General features: G+C 45.5%; 1 protein-coding gene across 3 annotated transcripts in view; it reads right to left on the bottom strand.

The window, feature by feature from the left end:
* Positions 1 to 445: 445 nt before the first annotated feature.
* The window catches only part of LOC146809913 (uncharacterized), a 177,243-nt gene continuing 162,068 nt past the window's right edge, over positions 446 to 15,620 (bottom strand). For all 3 annotated transcript variants that reach the window (XM_085614399.1, XM_085614400.1, XM_085614398.1), the window contains one exon: positions 446 to 2,239. In XM_085614399.1, coding sequence (XP_085470525.1) covers positions 891 to 2,234 — 1,344 coding nt within the window. In that variant the 5' untranslated portion in view covers positions 2,235 to 2,239 and the 3' untranslated portion in view covers positions 446 to 890. The remainder of the gene's footprint in view (positions 2,240 to 15,620) is intronic.

Here is a 15,620-nt window from a genome sequence, read left to right as displayed (position 1 = left end):
AACTACTTTTAAAGTAAATAAAAACCACTAACCTTGGCTGCGGCTTCCCCAGGCTGCTCTCCTCCTCTTCATCGCCGTCTCTGGGGAAACTGCGAATGCGTGCTCATGCATGTACATTTCTCGTGAGCCGCGGGTTGTGTGGAGATTTGCCTACTCCGCGTTTTCCGCGGAACGCAGAGTAGGCAAATCTCCGCACACTGCCCGGGGTTACCCTAAATCTTTATCTTAAACTGTTAGCGCTGTTTTAATTGTACTTCTGTACTAAGTGTATAGTTTTAAGCACTTTGATTATATAAAGTTATCTTTTTATATCATATTGATATTTAATGGATTGATAAATTATAGGCACTTATGCACTTCAGTATAAACATGCACTAATTGTTTTAAAAATCTTGTCTCTGTTGTTTTTCAGCTATTCTTGCTTACAGAGAAAGTTTCACTGGCAACATGTGGCTCTTTCATCTTGTGCTATTTGTGATGATTTTTAATTATTCAGACAATGAATATTACATAACATTTAAGATGAATTCCTCTACTTACATGGGCTTTTTGTGGTAAGTAATCAACGGACAAATTATTGCACATGAAAAGCTTACCCATAAGCTACAAAGTAGCATTTGCCTTGTGAACTTTGTGACACTCTTGTTTTTTATATTTTACATGAAGGCATGCAGGTTCTACATTGCATCCTATTCAGATGGTGAAGTTGCAAGTAAAGTGGTTGCACTATGGTTTCAAAGGAAAGTTAACTATGCAGTAATTGCACTATACAAATCGATTGCAATACATTTTTCTGCTCTGAATACAAACAATGTTCTGGTATCACAGCACGCATATATTGTGCAAAATTAGAAAGCCATTATGTCTGTCATACATGGTGGCAAACACCCCTATTGTGATACCCCAGTTTGTGGTTCATATACATGAGGCATAGGCTTAGGGTTTTCAGGAACCATTAGGATATTGGGAGTTTCAGGAAACTTTTTAAACTCAAAACCAGTGCTCATTTTCTTTTGCCCCCATTTGAATACTTTTTTCAAAACGTAAAAGATGAAAAACGCAAGAGCTATGAGTAGAAGCCCAACGCAGACCCATATCAGTATCAGTGTAGTCTTGTTCTGTGCAGAAGCGGAAAGTGTGGGGTGTAACAGTATGGCAGTAGGAGAAGTGGCAGTGGTGGTGGTTGTGGTAGTGGTCCGAGGAGCAGGAAAGGGGATTACAACAAGTCTATACAGGTTTGCTGCTGAGCCCTCACTATTGGTTGCAATGCATGCATATAGGCCTGCCATACTCAGCTGTACTTGGTTTAGAATTAGCATGCCATTTCTTACAAATATGGAGCCCATTGGTGAACTCACTGGCACTCCAGAAGGGAGCAGCCATGTCAACTTCGGAGTAGGGTAGCCATTTGCAGAGCACACTAACCCAACAGGGAAAGGCTCCTGTACATACACTTCTTTATAGAGGTCAACAAATGATGGCTTGGAACATTCAGGGGCTTTCACGTCTCTGCTGGTAAAGGAGATGTTGGGTACCAGCGAATGTGTGAACCACTGGTTTTCAGTGATGCTCACACCTCGGTACTCACACTCTTCGGTTAAGCTGTTACCCATCAAATGTATCTGCAATGACGAATAGTTGGCTGATGCTTTGAACCACATTGGTGTGATGGTTGACAAACTATTGTAGCCTAGGTTCAGAATAGATAACTGCACCAGGCTTTGAAAAGCCCTATCTTGAATGAGAGAAATCTTATTTCTGGAAAGATTAAGGGTTTTAAGCTTGCTCAGGCCATTGAACATTTGACTATTAATCGTGGTAAGGCTGTTGTTGCTCAAGTCCAGGTGCTGTATTTGCAAGTCTTGGAAAGCAGCTCTGTGAAGATCCATGCTTTGTAGATTAACCTCATTTAACATTAATCGTGATAGGCTTTTGAGTCCACTAAATGCTGAGTCATCAATGAATGCAATGTTTGTGTGTCTAATAGTCAACTCAATCAGATCATCCAAATTTGAAAATGTTCTACTGGTGATATCCAAAGTATTGCAGAAATTCAAAGTCATTGTAGTGATGTTTGGGAACCCAATAATGTAATCCGGCAAATATTGACCAGGTTTGCAGCAAGAGATGGAGGCTGTGTCACACTGGCAGCCGTACGGGCATGTCACACATTCCACGTGCAGGAAATGCAGCACAGACAGCAGCAAAAGAAGAGTGCAGAAAGTATAAGCCATGATCCCTGAAAAAAACATATTGATGCATTACAATAAGTACTAAAATGAAACAAATTATTTATATCTGATTTGAAGAAAATGCACATAAACGTTCATATAGCATAGAGATTTTATAACAAATTGACACTATCTCCTGTGGCTGGGTACAACAGTATAACATTTCGAAATAGGGTTCTTGGTTGGTTGAGGTATGCACCCAGGCCAGGCACGAATTCTCATTCTAATCAGGGTAAGCTGGGATACACTAAAAGAAAGTCTGTGCTCTCCCTTTGGCAGCATGTCACAGAGCAGTCAGGCTAATCCACAGAGGCAATGTGTAAAGTATGTGTGCAACACACACAGTAACACAAGTGATACACCACAAAAAGACTGGCAATTGCCAGTTCTACACCTCGCTGAACCCAGATAGATACCTCTGTCTATGCTGTCAGGGGCCACTGAGGTAACCCATGGGGAATCCTTCTTGTTACTTGTGGGCCCCATCTGTGCAGTACCTAGCTTTAACTTTCTCATAGATGCATCCCAGTAGGCAGACAGTACCACCAAGGCCACAAAAGTCATGAGGCCCAATCCACCCTTGCGTCTGACTTCTGTACCCAACCCAAAGAAACTTCTGTCCATAAGGACAGCAACAAACAGAGGCCACTGACAGCAGCCAGTGTCAAAAGCTAGGACCCGGGCCATCCAGGGGTCTCTGTTCTCTGTAGTTTCTCAAAGTGGGCGGCTGTAGCCCCGGGTGCCATTCATCCTTTCTGCATTCTACCTCCCGCCAGATCAGGTGTGATATCCTGAACCTGATTCTTCAACCCAGGACCTCTACCCGTAGGCTAAACATGTGCCTGGCAAGTCAGGACTTCCAGGGGAGTACAATCCCCCCCAAGGGAAACACATTCTCTATGTGTTGTTCCAGAATCTGCCTACCCCCGTGAATGTGACAGAGCATGGAACACCCCTAGGCCAGAGGTGGCCTCACCAGGGTCAGTCTTGGACTGCTCTGACCTCAGAGCTGGCCACCCTGACCCACTGGTCCTCCCACTGTGGATTATGTCCCCCTCTTACACCTTCATTTGGGCTTAAGAACCTTCCTCTTTGGATTGGAACTGACAGAAACCAGAACTGGTTGGATGCTTGTGGCAGCCACCCTCCAAGTTCTCCTGACACTGTGGGGACCCCTCAGTGACACTGTGTGCTCCCCCCCCTCCTTGGTAGAGACACGGCTCCCCTGATGGTGCTCCCTCTGGGAACAATACAAGCTCTGGGACTGGGAATAGGGCACCCTGGGTCTCTGCCCATCCCCACCTCTCCTTCAATTCTAAGAAGGTACATTGGACCCTTTAAACCCCACTATACTGGGTTACTGTGAACCTCCTCTACCCTCGGTTGGGGGGAACCCGTGCCAATACCCTTAGGGTCACCCCAAGTGCCTTTTAAAACACACTGAAACTCACCCAGAGGTCTGCTTCCTTTGCAAGTTCCCTGGGGTCAGAGAACTTGCACTCAACCAGGTGTTGGTGTAGCCCTGGAAACAGAGAACTGAACATTTGCTCTCTGGCAATCAATCTGTACAACCCTTCAAACGTGTTTGCCATGCTGCCCTTCACCCAACCATTCAGTGTTCTTTAAAAGTACACCACAAAATCCTCCCAGGGCTTGTGAGAAAGTTTCTGACTGGCCCTGAATCTCAACCTATACTCTTCTGAGGTGAGTTCATACTTCTTAACCAGGGCTTCCTTCATTGGGGTATACCTCAAACTGTCCCAGTCTTCTAGGGCCCGTAGTGCGTCACTCCCACCACCAGGAATATGACTCTATATGCCAGCACTCCAATCTTCCTCAGGGATCTTGTGTACCTCTAGAGCTACCGCATATGCCTGAAACCACTGGTGTATGACATCTCCCTACTAGAAGCTAGGCACCAAGTCCCTAGATATGTAGCCTGTCTCTTCAGCACTGGACACAGTAATTTTGCTGCCACTAATATTGTTGTTGCTGAACTCTATCTGCAGAGTTCTGATTTCCAGCTCTTTGAGACTCATGAGTTCATAAGCCCACAAGACCTTTTTCTCCTACTCCAAGGCACTCTTAGCCTCAGCTTTTCTCTCCTCTGAAGCTAACTCAGCCAGTTGCAGCCTCAGGTCCCTCTCAGCCTGTCTGTCCTTGAACTCTTCAGGGGACAGGGTTTGGGAGGAGACACTGCTCACAGATTAGGGTTAACCAGGGGACTACCTCTATGTGGGTTACCCTCTCTCTTCTGTAGCATTTGCCCAGTTTTTTTTCTGCTCCTGCTCATCCTTCTCAGGGCCACTGCCCTCTTGAGGCCCTGATTCTGAGGTCAGGTACAACCAGGGTTCAACATTTTCAAGAGTGTAGTCCCCTTCAGGCTCTTCTGGTGGTGCAGATTGCATCCTGTGGATATCCGCCCAGACTCTAAGGGTGAACTGGTACTCCACCTTGGGTTCACCCTTTGGGATTTTAAGTCTCATCTCTCTGCATAACCTCCTTAGCTCAGCCTTGCCGTAGCTCTCAATGTTGTTGATGTCTAACACATATGTGTCAGGCCCCTTCAGATAGGGACATTTTCCAACAATAGGTTTGGATATTTCTTTGCAGCTTTCAGTTTGATAGACAGGGACAGTCCTTGAAGGAAACTGGTAAGTAGGGTTGTAAATTGCTACAGGCTTGCTGTGTTTTAAGTAAGCACTATACATTGGTACATGGATTTGTGTTCCCAACATAGAGCATGCCATCACAAGAAAGATCTGGACAGAATAGGGCATTACAGTCAAGAACATGCACCTTTTTAGTGTTGACTGTTTAAATGCCTAGGAAATATCTCATTCCACTTTTGACAGTGTTAAGTTATTTTATAATGACCAATTATCCTTGGCCTTGAAAACCCATTCTTTTAATAATATGTGGATGATCCCTTGGCCAAGAAATGTAAAATCTTATTTAATGGGTTTCAGGTCAAGTTATATGTATAAGCATGCTTTACCAGCAAGATACATTGTTCCTGCTCAACCTCTATCTGCATCAACCCTACCTACTAGACTCTACCATTCAGTTACTCTCACCTTCTTTAGTGTTAGCAGAGGTCTGAGCTGCTGGCACAGATGTGCTAAAGAATTCTTCCTGGTACCTTCATACAGACACTCAGATAAATAACGTCATGGGTGTGCTGGCTCAAGATTACTGGCCCATGCTTATCCCTGAGACTTCATCCTTTGCACCAACACTTTACAGAAACTCTTGCACCACTGCACACGTGTGAGTACAAACTCTAATGGCATCCCAAGGACAAAACCCTGTTGCCAGGGAAGGCATCAGATGCAGCTGGCCGACATAATGAGCAGTCATTCAGTGCAGCATTGACACTGCAGCCCTTATGCACACACAAAAAATAAATCCAATGACACAAAATCCTCCACTCCAAAGCACCAAAGGATGCCTTGAGAATGTCTGGTCAGTAATGGACAAGAGTGTGTTGTGGAAGAAATCAGGTCCAGTTCCATGTGGATTAGTCAAGTAGGTTTATTAGATAAGATAAGATAAGATGTTAACAAGAACCCCACCAGGAGCAGCCTTCCTGCTGCTCAGTCCATCCACCAAGTGACTCTCTCACTCACCAACATTCTACTGCCACCTCAAACACCAACATTTCAACACAGTCATACTGGCTGAGCAGCAGGTATAACACGTCTCCTTTCTTTAAATAAACAAAGATAACGTTGATACTACAACATGTACAACTTGCATGTCAAGGTAACGAACGAACGGTAGTGTTGACAAATTAAATACAAGGATGGTAAAAGACACTGCATGCAACTATAAATAACATATTAAATGTAAAGATGGTAGATGTCACAAGAGAATACAATGCAATACATATAAGGGTGGAAGAAATACATGTATGCAAAGATAACAATAAATAGCTCAGGAAAAGAATAAAACACACCACACAATCCACAACTTCTCTAAACACATAAACACCCCAACACTCACCTCTTCTCCTTTTCCACCATGCAAAAAAACAGACCTCACGCTCTATCACGCCTTACTGCAACTACCAATCCCGAGTGCCACTCACATAAGCAGCTGGCTAGGCTAACACACAAGTAGTAAATAGGGAACCAACCATGAGGTGCAGTAGGAAACCGTCCAAAACAAGTATGTGTGGGCACCACCCCACACGAACCATGTGGCATCTAACTGCCCTTCACCCTTACCCATAGGAAGGGTGGAAAGTATGAAAAGTCACTTCCAACCAACCATACAGTATAAACACAGCCCTTCACCCAAACCCGTAGTAAGGGTGGTAAGTGTAGAAAAAACAAATCACGCCACACCAAACATGTAACAACACCCAATGATGTAGAAAGGTTAAAACAGCAATCACTAGAGAAAAGCACTCACACTCCAAAAATCTGGCGTACTCTCTGCCCTTCATCCTAACCCGGTAGGCGGGTGGAAAAACACTGCAATCACATGTACTTTGGCTTCCCACTGCCACACGCCACTAACAAAATTTGGCATATCCACTGCCCTTCCCCCTTACCCATAGTATGGGTGGTAAGTGTGGAACAACACACCACAACAAACAAGTAAAATGGCTTCACTCACTGTTCAAAATTCGGCATCCGACTTCCTATCTGCCCTTCACTCTTTACCCATTGGAAGGGTGGCAACAACTTCAAAAAGGCCCATCACCCAAACACGAAGTGAGGGTGGCAAGCATAATCAAAAAGTAAAAATAACCTCACTCAAATAAAAAAAATTAGGCTTCTACTCTGCCCTTAACGACAGCTACAATCCCAATTAAGCAAACAAAACGTATGCACAGCACCAACCCATAACTGTAACTCACAAAAAATGCAAAAAATCATAAAATATAAAGTTAGAGATACCCTCTCTGAAATGAAAAACAAGACACTCTCCCAACGCAAATACTGGTGTGCCAGGGAAGAAAGTATTTTGCACACAAACAATACAATATGTGGATCAACAAAATGTATACACCAAATGGAGATCAATTAGAACATACACTGTCCATAATCTACAAAATCTGCTGAAGTAGAAAATCTTAGATGATTCTTTCCTCATCTTGCCAACAAAGTCTCCAGATGTGAAGAGACTACATTACTGCCAGGTTCAAAGTAAGAGCACTATCATCAATATTGCAGAAGCGGATATTCCCCCAGAAGTCACCAGCGATTCACCTAATAGTGAAATGGAACACTGCTTACATAGCCCCGGTGAAATGGAACACCGCTTGCAAAACCCCAAGTCATATTGCTGCCTTTCCGAAATTCCTCGATCAACTAAAACTTGTTTGCTTTCCATACAATTTATCGGTGGCAATGCAGTCACATTACCGCCTTGTAGATTTCTTAATCATCGTCTGACACTGCCCCCAAAGGTCTCCAGGCACAAACGTGCTCAACCAACTTGCTCCACACAGTTCTGCATTCCTCGTAATCACTGGCTGTGGCTCTGCCTTGCTGAGGGAGCACTGACCACCCTCAAGATGGCGGCCCACAGACATAAGGAGTTCAGGGTGGCTCCACTCACGTTGAAGTGGCAAATGTCCCTGCGCAGCTCACATACAGGAAAGCACAGTAGACACCTCAGAGATCTACGCTGCAGATCCGTGACAATGGTTACAAGGTAAGGTGTGCACAAGATAAGTTGAAACCATCCCGTGACCTTTTCAAATACTACGGCTTAGATTTACTCACAATTTCCTGTGGTTGCCCTTTCAAATACCTCTGACTGCCCAAAAACGAGGTACACACATGCCGATCCCATCCTCGTCACCAAAATATGATGTGGTAGGAAGCAGGTCCAGTTCCATGTAGATTAGTAAAGTAGGTTAATTTGATAAGATGTTAACAATAGCCCCACCAGGAGCAGCCTTCCTCCTGCTCAGCCCATACACCAACGGACTCTCTCACTCATCAACATTCCTCTGCCACCTCACACACCAACATTCCATCCACACAGTCACACTGGCTGAGCAGCAGGTATAACAGAGTGCTCATCAGCACAGCTACAGGTTAACACCAAGAGGTAAATATCCATAATGCCATCCACTTCTCAATACCAGGCTGGCACATACTCTTTCTCCTCAGCACTTGCATAATTGGAGTTGCAAACATCCATCTTTTACTCTCCACAAGTGGTAGGATTTCTCAACACTCCACAGTTCCATGGTTTCAGCATGTACCTCTCCACTTGATCCTATGGAGCTTTCATATACAGCAGGAAGACATCTTTCGAACCGCAACCGCTGCTGTGTATTAGTATATATAACCAGTGTATATATTAGTATATATAATGCTGTATATAACCAGTGGTGGCTACCACTGAGTATTACAGGTGAGGCAGGTGGGGGGTAGAAAAATAGATTTTAATAGTTATTTACCTTCGTGCAGGCCTCTGCCTTGCTCCCATCCTCATTGGTTCCTGCTTGAAGCAGGAAGCACACCCAGGCTACCCTAAGCCAATCAGGACACTGCTGTCCCGATGACTGCTGCGTTGTGATTGGTCTGAGTGCCGAGGTTCGGCGATCCGACCGGGAGTGGGAGCATGTGCATGTTCTCCACCCAAGCTGTACAATACTGCTGGTGGAGAAAATGCAAAGTGCGCTTGATTGTTTGGCCAGCCCAAAACGGCTGGGCAAACCATCATGCACACTTAGGTGCCCCAACCATTTCTCCCCTGCTGACTGTGATGACAGCCAAGACCTGCACGCCCTGTAAACCTGCCTGAGAATGGGAAAAGAAATTATAATTACATAGTCTTATTATCATTTTATTTTTCCTTTTTCCACTGTTCAATGGGCACCTTAGTGGAGGGGCCACCACTGTGTAAAACATCTCTGTAGTATTGCAAAATCAGGTATTTTATACAAGGATGCTCCACCAGGAGCAACTGCTCTTTCAGAATCCCACATTCTCTCATTATTACATGTACCACAGCATTCCGCAAGCATTCCACAAGAACCGACAAACACTCAGACAGGAGATGACGGGTGTAACTCTTCCATGATCTATAAACGTGTAAAAACATAAACTATACTGGATAGATCATTATACATTAAAGATATGGTTTGGATGTCTTAGACTATGTATCGCCATTGTATGTGGCTGAACAGTTATTGGCTTTATTGTCATATTCTTTAATTGGCTTTATTGTCATTTACTTAATTGCTCCTTGAAAGCTGGTTGGTATTTCTTATAAATTAGTTTTAATGTTTCATTAAATGGTTGTTGGAAATTCAAGTCTATGGATTTTTTAGTATAAATAAAAAATAAATTAACTTCTTATTTTGTATGTGAAAATAGGGTAAACTGACTATCTGACTTGGATTAGATAAGTCTAGGAGGCAGTAGAGGTTGACACACAGATACTCCACATTAGTACTAGGAACTCTCCACAGCACTTCTTTGAAGCTGCTCATCGCTTTGCCAGCCATGAGGGGAACGGCGTTTTGCCTTTGAACTTGTGCCCTGGTGTCTACAGCGCTCGTGGTGCCGTGAGGGGAACGGCGGAGCGAACCTCTCCAAACTACATCTCCCATCATACCCTCACCCGGGCGCCCGCCAAAGCCGTCATCAGGCAGCGCCGGGGAGGGTCAAAACTCCGGGACGAGACCCGCAGCGCGGGACGCTCCACAGCACTTCTTTGAAGCTGCTCATCGCTTTGCCAGCCGTGAGGGGAACGGTGTTTTGCCTTTGAACTTGTGCCCTGGTGTCTACAGCGCTCGTGGTGCCGTGAGGGGAACGGCGGAGCGAACCTCTCCAAACTACATCTCCCATCATACCCTCACCCGGGCGCCCGCCAAAGCCGTCATCAGGCAGCGCCGGGGAGGGTCAAAACTCCGGGACGAGACCCGCAGCGCCCGGGCGAAGCCCGGGCCAAGGGCGGGCCCGTCCTTGCCCGTCATAGGTCGAAGGAGGCCGGGCTGGGCCACAACTCTTGGTCGCGGACACCGGGTTAGTTTGGACTTCTATTTTCCGCTGGTTATTTGACTTTTGTTATTATATGTAGCATTCAGCCATAAGTTGTGCATAGAGTGTTCTATTTTTTAACAAATATTGTTAGATATTAGCTATTTCCTTGTATAGGGGTTCTTTCCTGCACTACACCAGCTTGTTAGGCTGCACCTGAATTATGGGGAAACACTCTAAACCTTCAACGAGTCGCCCTATGACTAGACAACTAGCGAATTCAAATCCGCCACTTCCAAGTCTCACAGCTATAGATAAAATGCTGCAGAAAACAATTGGGGTGGTTGCTACAGCCATTGAAAACACGGAAAGACGGCTGTCCATTACCCCTGCATTTACTATGGCACCCCCTTTTGACGGTTTGGCTGATTCGTCTTTAAATCAGGTGGACATGGAAGCTATGTCATCTATGTTGCCCTCCTTTACCCACCTACCTTGTGCACAGGCGATATTAGATGAGTCTGAGCAAGCGGAAGTCGGTCCATTATCATCCTCCTTGGTTTCCATAGTGGCGCCCAAGAAGCAGGAAAAGCCAAGGAAAAAAAAACAGAAAACCAAAAAAAGGAGCATACATCCTGCCCCCTCTGCAGCTAGGCCTGCCCTTCCAGTTCTGGCCCAACACCCTCCCATTTCTAACCCACCGGTCTGGGCTTCTGATCTATTAATAGACCTACAGTCGCATATAGACCACTCCCTAAACCTTCTTTTAAAAACCCTGTCATCTAAGATCGACAGGTTGGTATCCTTAATCAATACCAAAGGTATTGGGAAGAAGCAGCCAAATCACCATCTACTGCATAACTCTGGTAGCGTGGAGGGTGTGGGTACTAAAACAACCACGATTAACAATCCCACTCCACAGGGTCATTTTGTTTCCCCCTCGCACCCTACTCTTTCTGTTTTAGTTCAGCCACCCTCGGCGCTGCCAGCTCCCCCTCCTTTTTCTGGTGGTCCCCCTATGCCCTCGATCACCTCCAGAGTTTCTATTGCTCCACCAGCATGTGATCAGCCCCACAGTAACAAGGATCTTATTCCACGGACCCCTGGTGGGGGTAGGCTTCTCTCTAATGTGGGTGGGAATTCAGTTTCACGGAGCCTGGCTGATTCCTCTCCCCTTGTACAGCTCCCCCCCGAGGTAGCACCCTATGTGATCGTGCTTACAGGAGTTCCTCCACTAACAAATGCTAAGGGGGAAACATACAATGAACTAAAAAATAAAGTCATCCACTGGTTGTCTAACAATAGACCATTGAATGGTGTAGGTAGAGGGGAGATCCTTTTTGTTCGCAGGGTTAGCTGGCTAGGGACTCGACCAAAGGACATCGGTGGGGATTGTGTCCTAATTAATTTTAGGGACCCTAGAGTAGTCGGCCATATATTGGATCTGGGCGGGAAGTTCAAACTAGGTTCCATTGACACTTGCCATTTGGGGTATTTCTACCCTCATTCCAATGTTCTGAACCCTGTGGAACTACCCTACTTCCACCAAGCCTCTCATAATTCCTACTTCAATATCCCGGTTGCCAACCGTTTTGATGTGCTTAGTTCCGTGGATTGACCACCATCTCTGAGGCATAACAAGGGAAGGCACATGCATACGAGGGGGAGTTTGGGCAGGGATGGCCATGGTGTGGAGATGGATTTCTCCATGGCTGTACTTGGTACCGGAATAGGACTCACTTCCACCTCTTTTTTGCTTCTGAACAATAGCTCCACGGAAGGGCGCTCTGAGTTGGGCCCCCCTGAGCAAACTGCTTCTCACTGTTCTACCATCTCTGTCCCCTTGGTGGCCAGTTCCCTCCGTACACCTACACGTAGACCTTTAGTAGGGTCCTGGAATGTGGCTGGATTGGAGTCCAAACTCTCTGACCCAGAGTGGGGAGAGTTAATGGACAATTATGATATTTGCCTATTCCAAGAAACATGGCTACGGCACATTCCAGTGAGGGCGGGCTACGCATCTTTTTCTGTTCCTGCGGCCCAAGGTGCCAGGGGCAGACCTTCGGGGGGGTTAGTTGTTTGGGTTGCAACCCACTTAGGTTGCTCTGTAAAGCCCGTAGATTCAAAGTCCCCTGATATCTTGTGTCTGTCACTTACCTTTCCTGCCGGATACTCGCTGGTAGTACTAAATGTCTACCTGCGTCCCCATCGGTACAGCTGGGTCTATCGATTCTGGGTGCTCTAGATGATATATTATATTCCCTTCCCCCTGCGTCACATAAATTATTAGGTGCGGATTTTAACTGTCACTTTGAACCCCTCCTTGGGATTCCCTCTCCTACCTGTGATGAGGACGAAAACTATAAAATTCCAGACCCTACCATCTATCCTGCCAAACGTCTTCTCCCACTAGCCCTCGAGATCAACAAGCTTGCCATCGCGCATTCCTTGAGGGCTTGCAATGGTAGACTTTTTCCTGATGTACCGGGTTCATTCACCTTTAATAGACCCGGGAATTGTTCGACTATCGACTACATCCTGGTGAATGTGGAATTTTGGGGCTATTTAGCAGCTTTTTCCGTTATACCTAGGGTCGATAGTGACCACAACTTATTGTCATTGGAACTGGTAAATAATATTGGTGGCAGCGTAGTCCCACAGGGCCTAACACCATCAAATAGTGAGAACTTGGTGCTAGCTGCAGGAGGTAGACGGATTAGGTGGGCAAGGGTCGTGACCGATGAGACAAAGCTTGCAGCATTATATAGCAGTGTCACTCGCTCCCTGGAGGTGGTTTCCCACCTTTTGAGCCCCAATGGGGATATCCCGCAGAATCATCTCCTAGATTTCCAGAATATTCATAAGGAACTCCTCGGTGGCCTGGTTGGCTTTTTCTACAGTTCTAGTGTGCCAAGGCCGAGGGTTTCAAGGCCTGAGCATTGGTACAATAGTTCTTGTAGGCTGGCCAAGACTGCCCTGATTAAAGAGATAAAAAAGGGTACACAGTCTAGTATCCAAGCTGCGAGGGCCTTTTACAAAAATCTGATTAAGGAGGCAAAATCTGAGTGGGAGGATCTAAAGTGGCAAAATATGAAGCAAGCATTAGCAGATCGTGATTCGAGGGCTTTTTGGAACATTGTTCGTACCGGCACGGCAGCAAGCAGCCCTGCTATTATTCCCAATCTCAGTGAGGAGGTTTGGCTTGCGCATTTTAAACCCCTTTATTCTCTCAGTAACCCTAGTGGTGGATTGGAGCCGGTAATCCAGCCTAATGCCTCTGTAATGAATCAAATGGACCAGGAAGATTCAGTGAGTCGATCCTTTTCCCTTCCAGAAATAGAGTTGGCCCTTAGCACCCTATCAGTAGGGAAAGCTCCGGGGCTCGATAGGATCCCTGGTGATCTGTATAGAAGCGAATTAAAAATCTGGGCCCCCCCATTCGGGTATACTTTAATGCCATTCTGCAGGGCCTTGAGATCCCGGATACCTGGTTGGGAGCAGAAATTATACCCATTCATAAAAAATCTTCCCCCTTGGATCCAGCTAATTATCGCCCCATAAGTTTGATCGATGTCTTACAGAAGCTGTTTGCCCGAGTCCTTTTAACAAGACTGCAGACCTGGATGGAGGACCATCAAATCCTAACCTCCCTCCAAGCGGGGTTTCGAGCAAAGGTTTCTACCATTGATCAATTGTTTAGGCTACAGTTAATTTATTGGAAGACAGTCTGTATGGGTGCAGGCAATCTTTACTTGATTTTTGTGGACCTTCGGTCCGCATTTGATATGGTCCAAAGGGAAAAACTATGGGTTTTATTATTAGAGATGGGTGCTCCCCCCTACCTTTGCCATCTATTCAAACGTCTGCATGAAGGCACTTATGCAAGGGTGAGATTTGGGAGATGCGGGGAAATTTCAGGGCCATTTCCGGTTGAAAAGGGTGTGAGGCAGGGTTGTGTCCTGGCCCCCACACTCTTCTCCCTTTTTATTAATGGGTTGATTGAGCATCTCTTGTGCGCTGCCAATCTGGATTCCCCAATCCTAGCGGGGCGTAAGATACCGGCCCTAATGTTCGCGGATGATACGCTCCTGTTGTCTAAATCTTACATGGGCATCCAGCGTACATTAGAGGCTTTCTGCTCCTTCTGTAAAAAAAGGGATCTGGAACTGAACCTATCTAAAACAAAATTTATGGTTTTCAGCTCTAATTCAACCAACTGTCCCCACCCCAAGATGGGAGATGTTGAGCTGGATAGGGTTTCTACTTTTGATTATTTGGGGGTAACCCTTAATGACAAAATGAAATGGGGGTCTCACATGACGAAGGCAAATTTGAAGCTAACGCAATCAGTGGGGGGTATCCTGAAGGTTTTTAATAACACTTCTTCTAAACCTCTGGGCCCCCCCATGGAAATCTACAAATCCCAAGCAAGAGGGGGTGCGCTTTACGGCGCTGAACTCTGGGGCTATTGTACTCCTGCTTCCTTATCGTCAATTGAGAATTCTTTTATTAGGCGACTGCTGAAACTACCCGTGAGTACCCCCTTAATTCCCTTGAGATGGGATCTAGGTTTAGTTCCTATCGAAGAGATTGCCCTGAATCGCCCTCTCCTGTTCTGGAGACGACTCTGGTCAACGCCCGAGCTTGCAAGTTATAGGCATGATCTCGGCGATATACTGTCAAGGGGGAAATTGAGAAAAATTCCTTGGTTAACATATGTAAAGAACCTTTGTTATCTCATAGGGATGGGGGACCTATGGTCCGCACCGGAAGAGACAAGCCGCTCACTAACTAAGAAATCACTGCGGGAGGCTTTACAATTGTACCGGAAGGACATTTTACTGCATTCCTCTCTGGGAAGGCTTACTGACACCTTTCTGGATATTAAGATTAGTCCCCAGTTTGAAGTTTTCTTGGATGTTATCCAACCCCCTATGGCAAAGAAACTTTACATTCAGTTTAGACACGGCTCGTTACCACTGAGGGCCTTTACACATAGATGGTCTAATGCATCTGACCCCTTAAGCACGTGCCCTGAATGTATTGATATCTGTGAAACAGAGCTGCATGTTGTTCTTTTCTGTCCTTTATATACCAAGGCAAGGAAGAAGTGGATCATCCAGCTCTGCAAGTCTAGGGGTCTCAGGGACTATCAGGAGGTGTTTAGAATCCTGAAGTACGACACTACCCAATTGATAGTGTTTGCGATGGCTAAATATCTTCTTTCTATGTGGTTCACCAGGTCCAAAAAAATGCTATCAGCCACATAACTCTCTTGCTTCTAGTATTGTTATTACTGTTATTATAGAAGCTTGTGGTGTAGTGAGAACACTTTGGGCCTTGGATATAGTTCCAACAATATGTTTTTACGTGGAAATATTTTGTTTTTAATTGTCCGTGTAATTTTTTTACAAAAACTCTAATGTTTTGATGGATT

Source organism: Triturus cristatus, chromosome 7, assembly GCF_964204655.1.
Source record: "Triturus cristatus chromosome 7, aTriCri1.1, whole genome shotgun sequence".
Taxonomy (NCBI): Eukaryota; Metazoa; Chordata; class Amphibia; order Caudata; family Salamandridae; genus Triturus; species Triturus cristatus.
The sequence above is the reverse complement of the archived record's forward strand: the minus strand, read 5'-3'. Positions and strand labels throughout refer to the sequence as shown.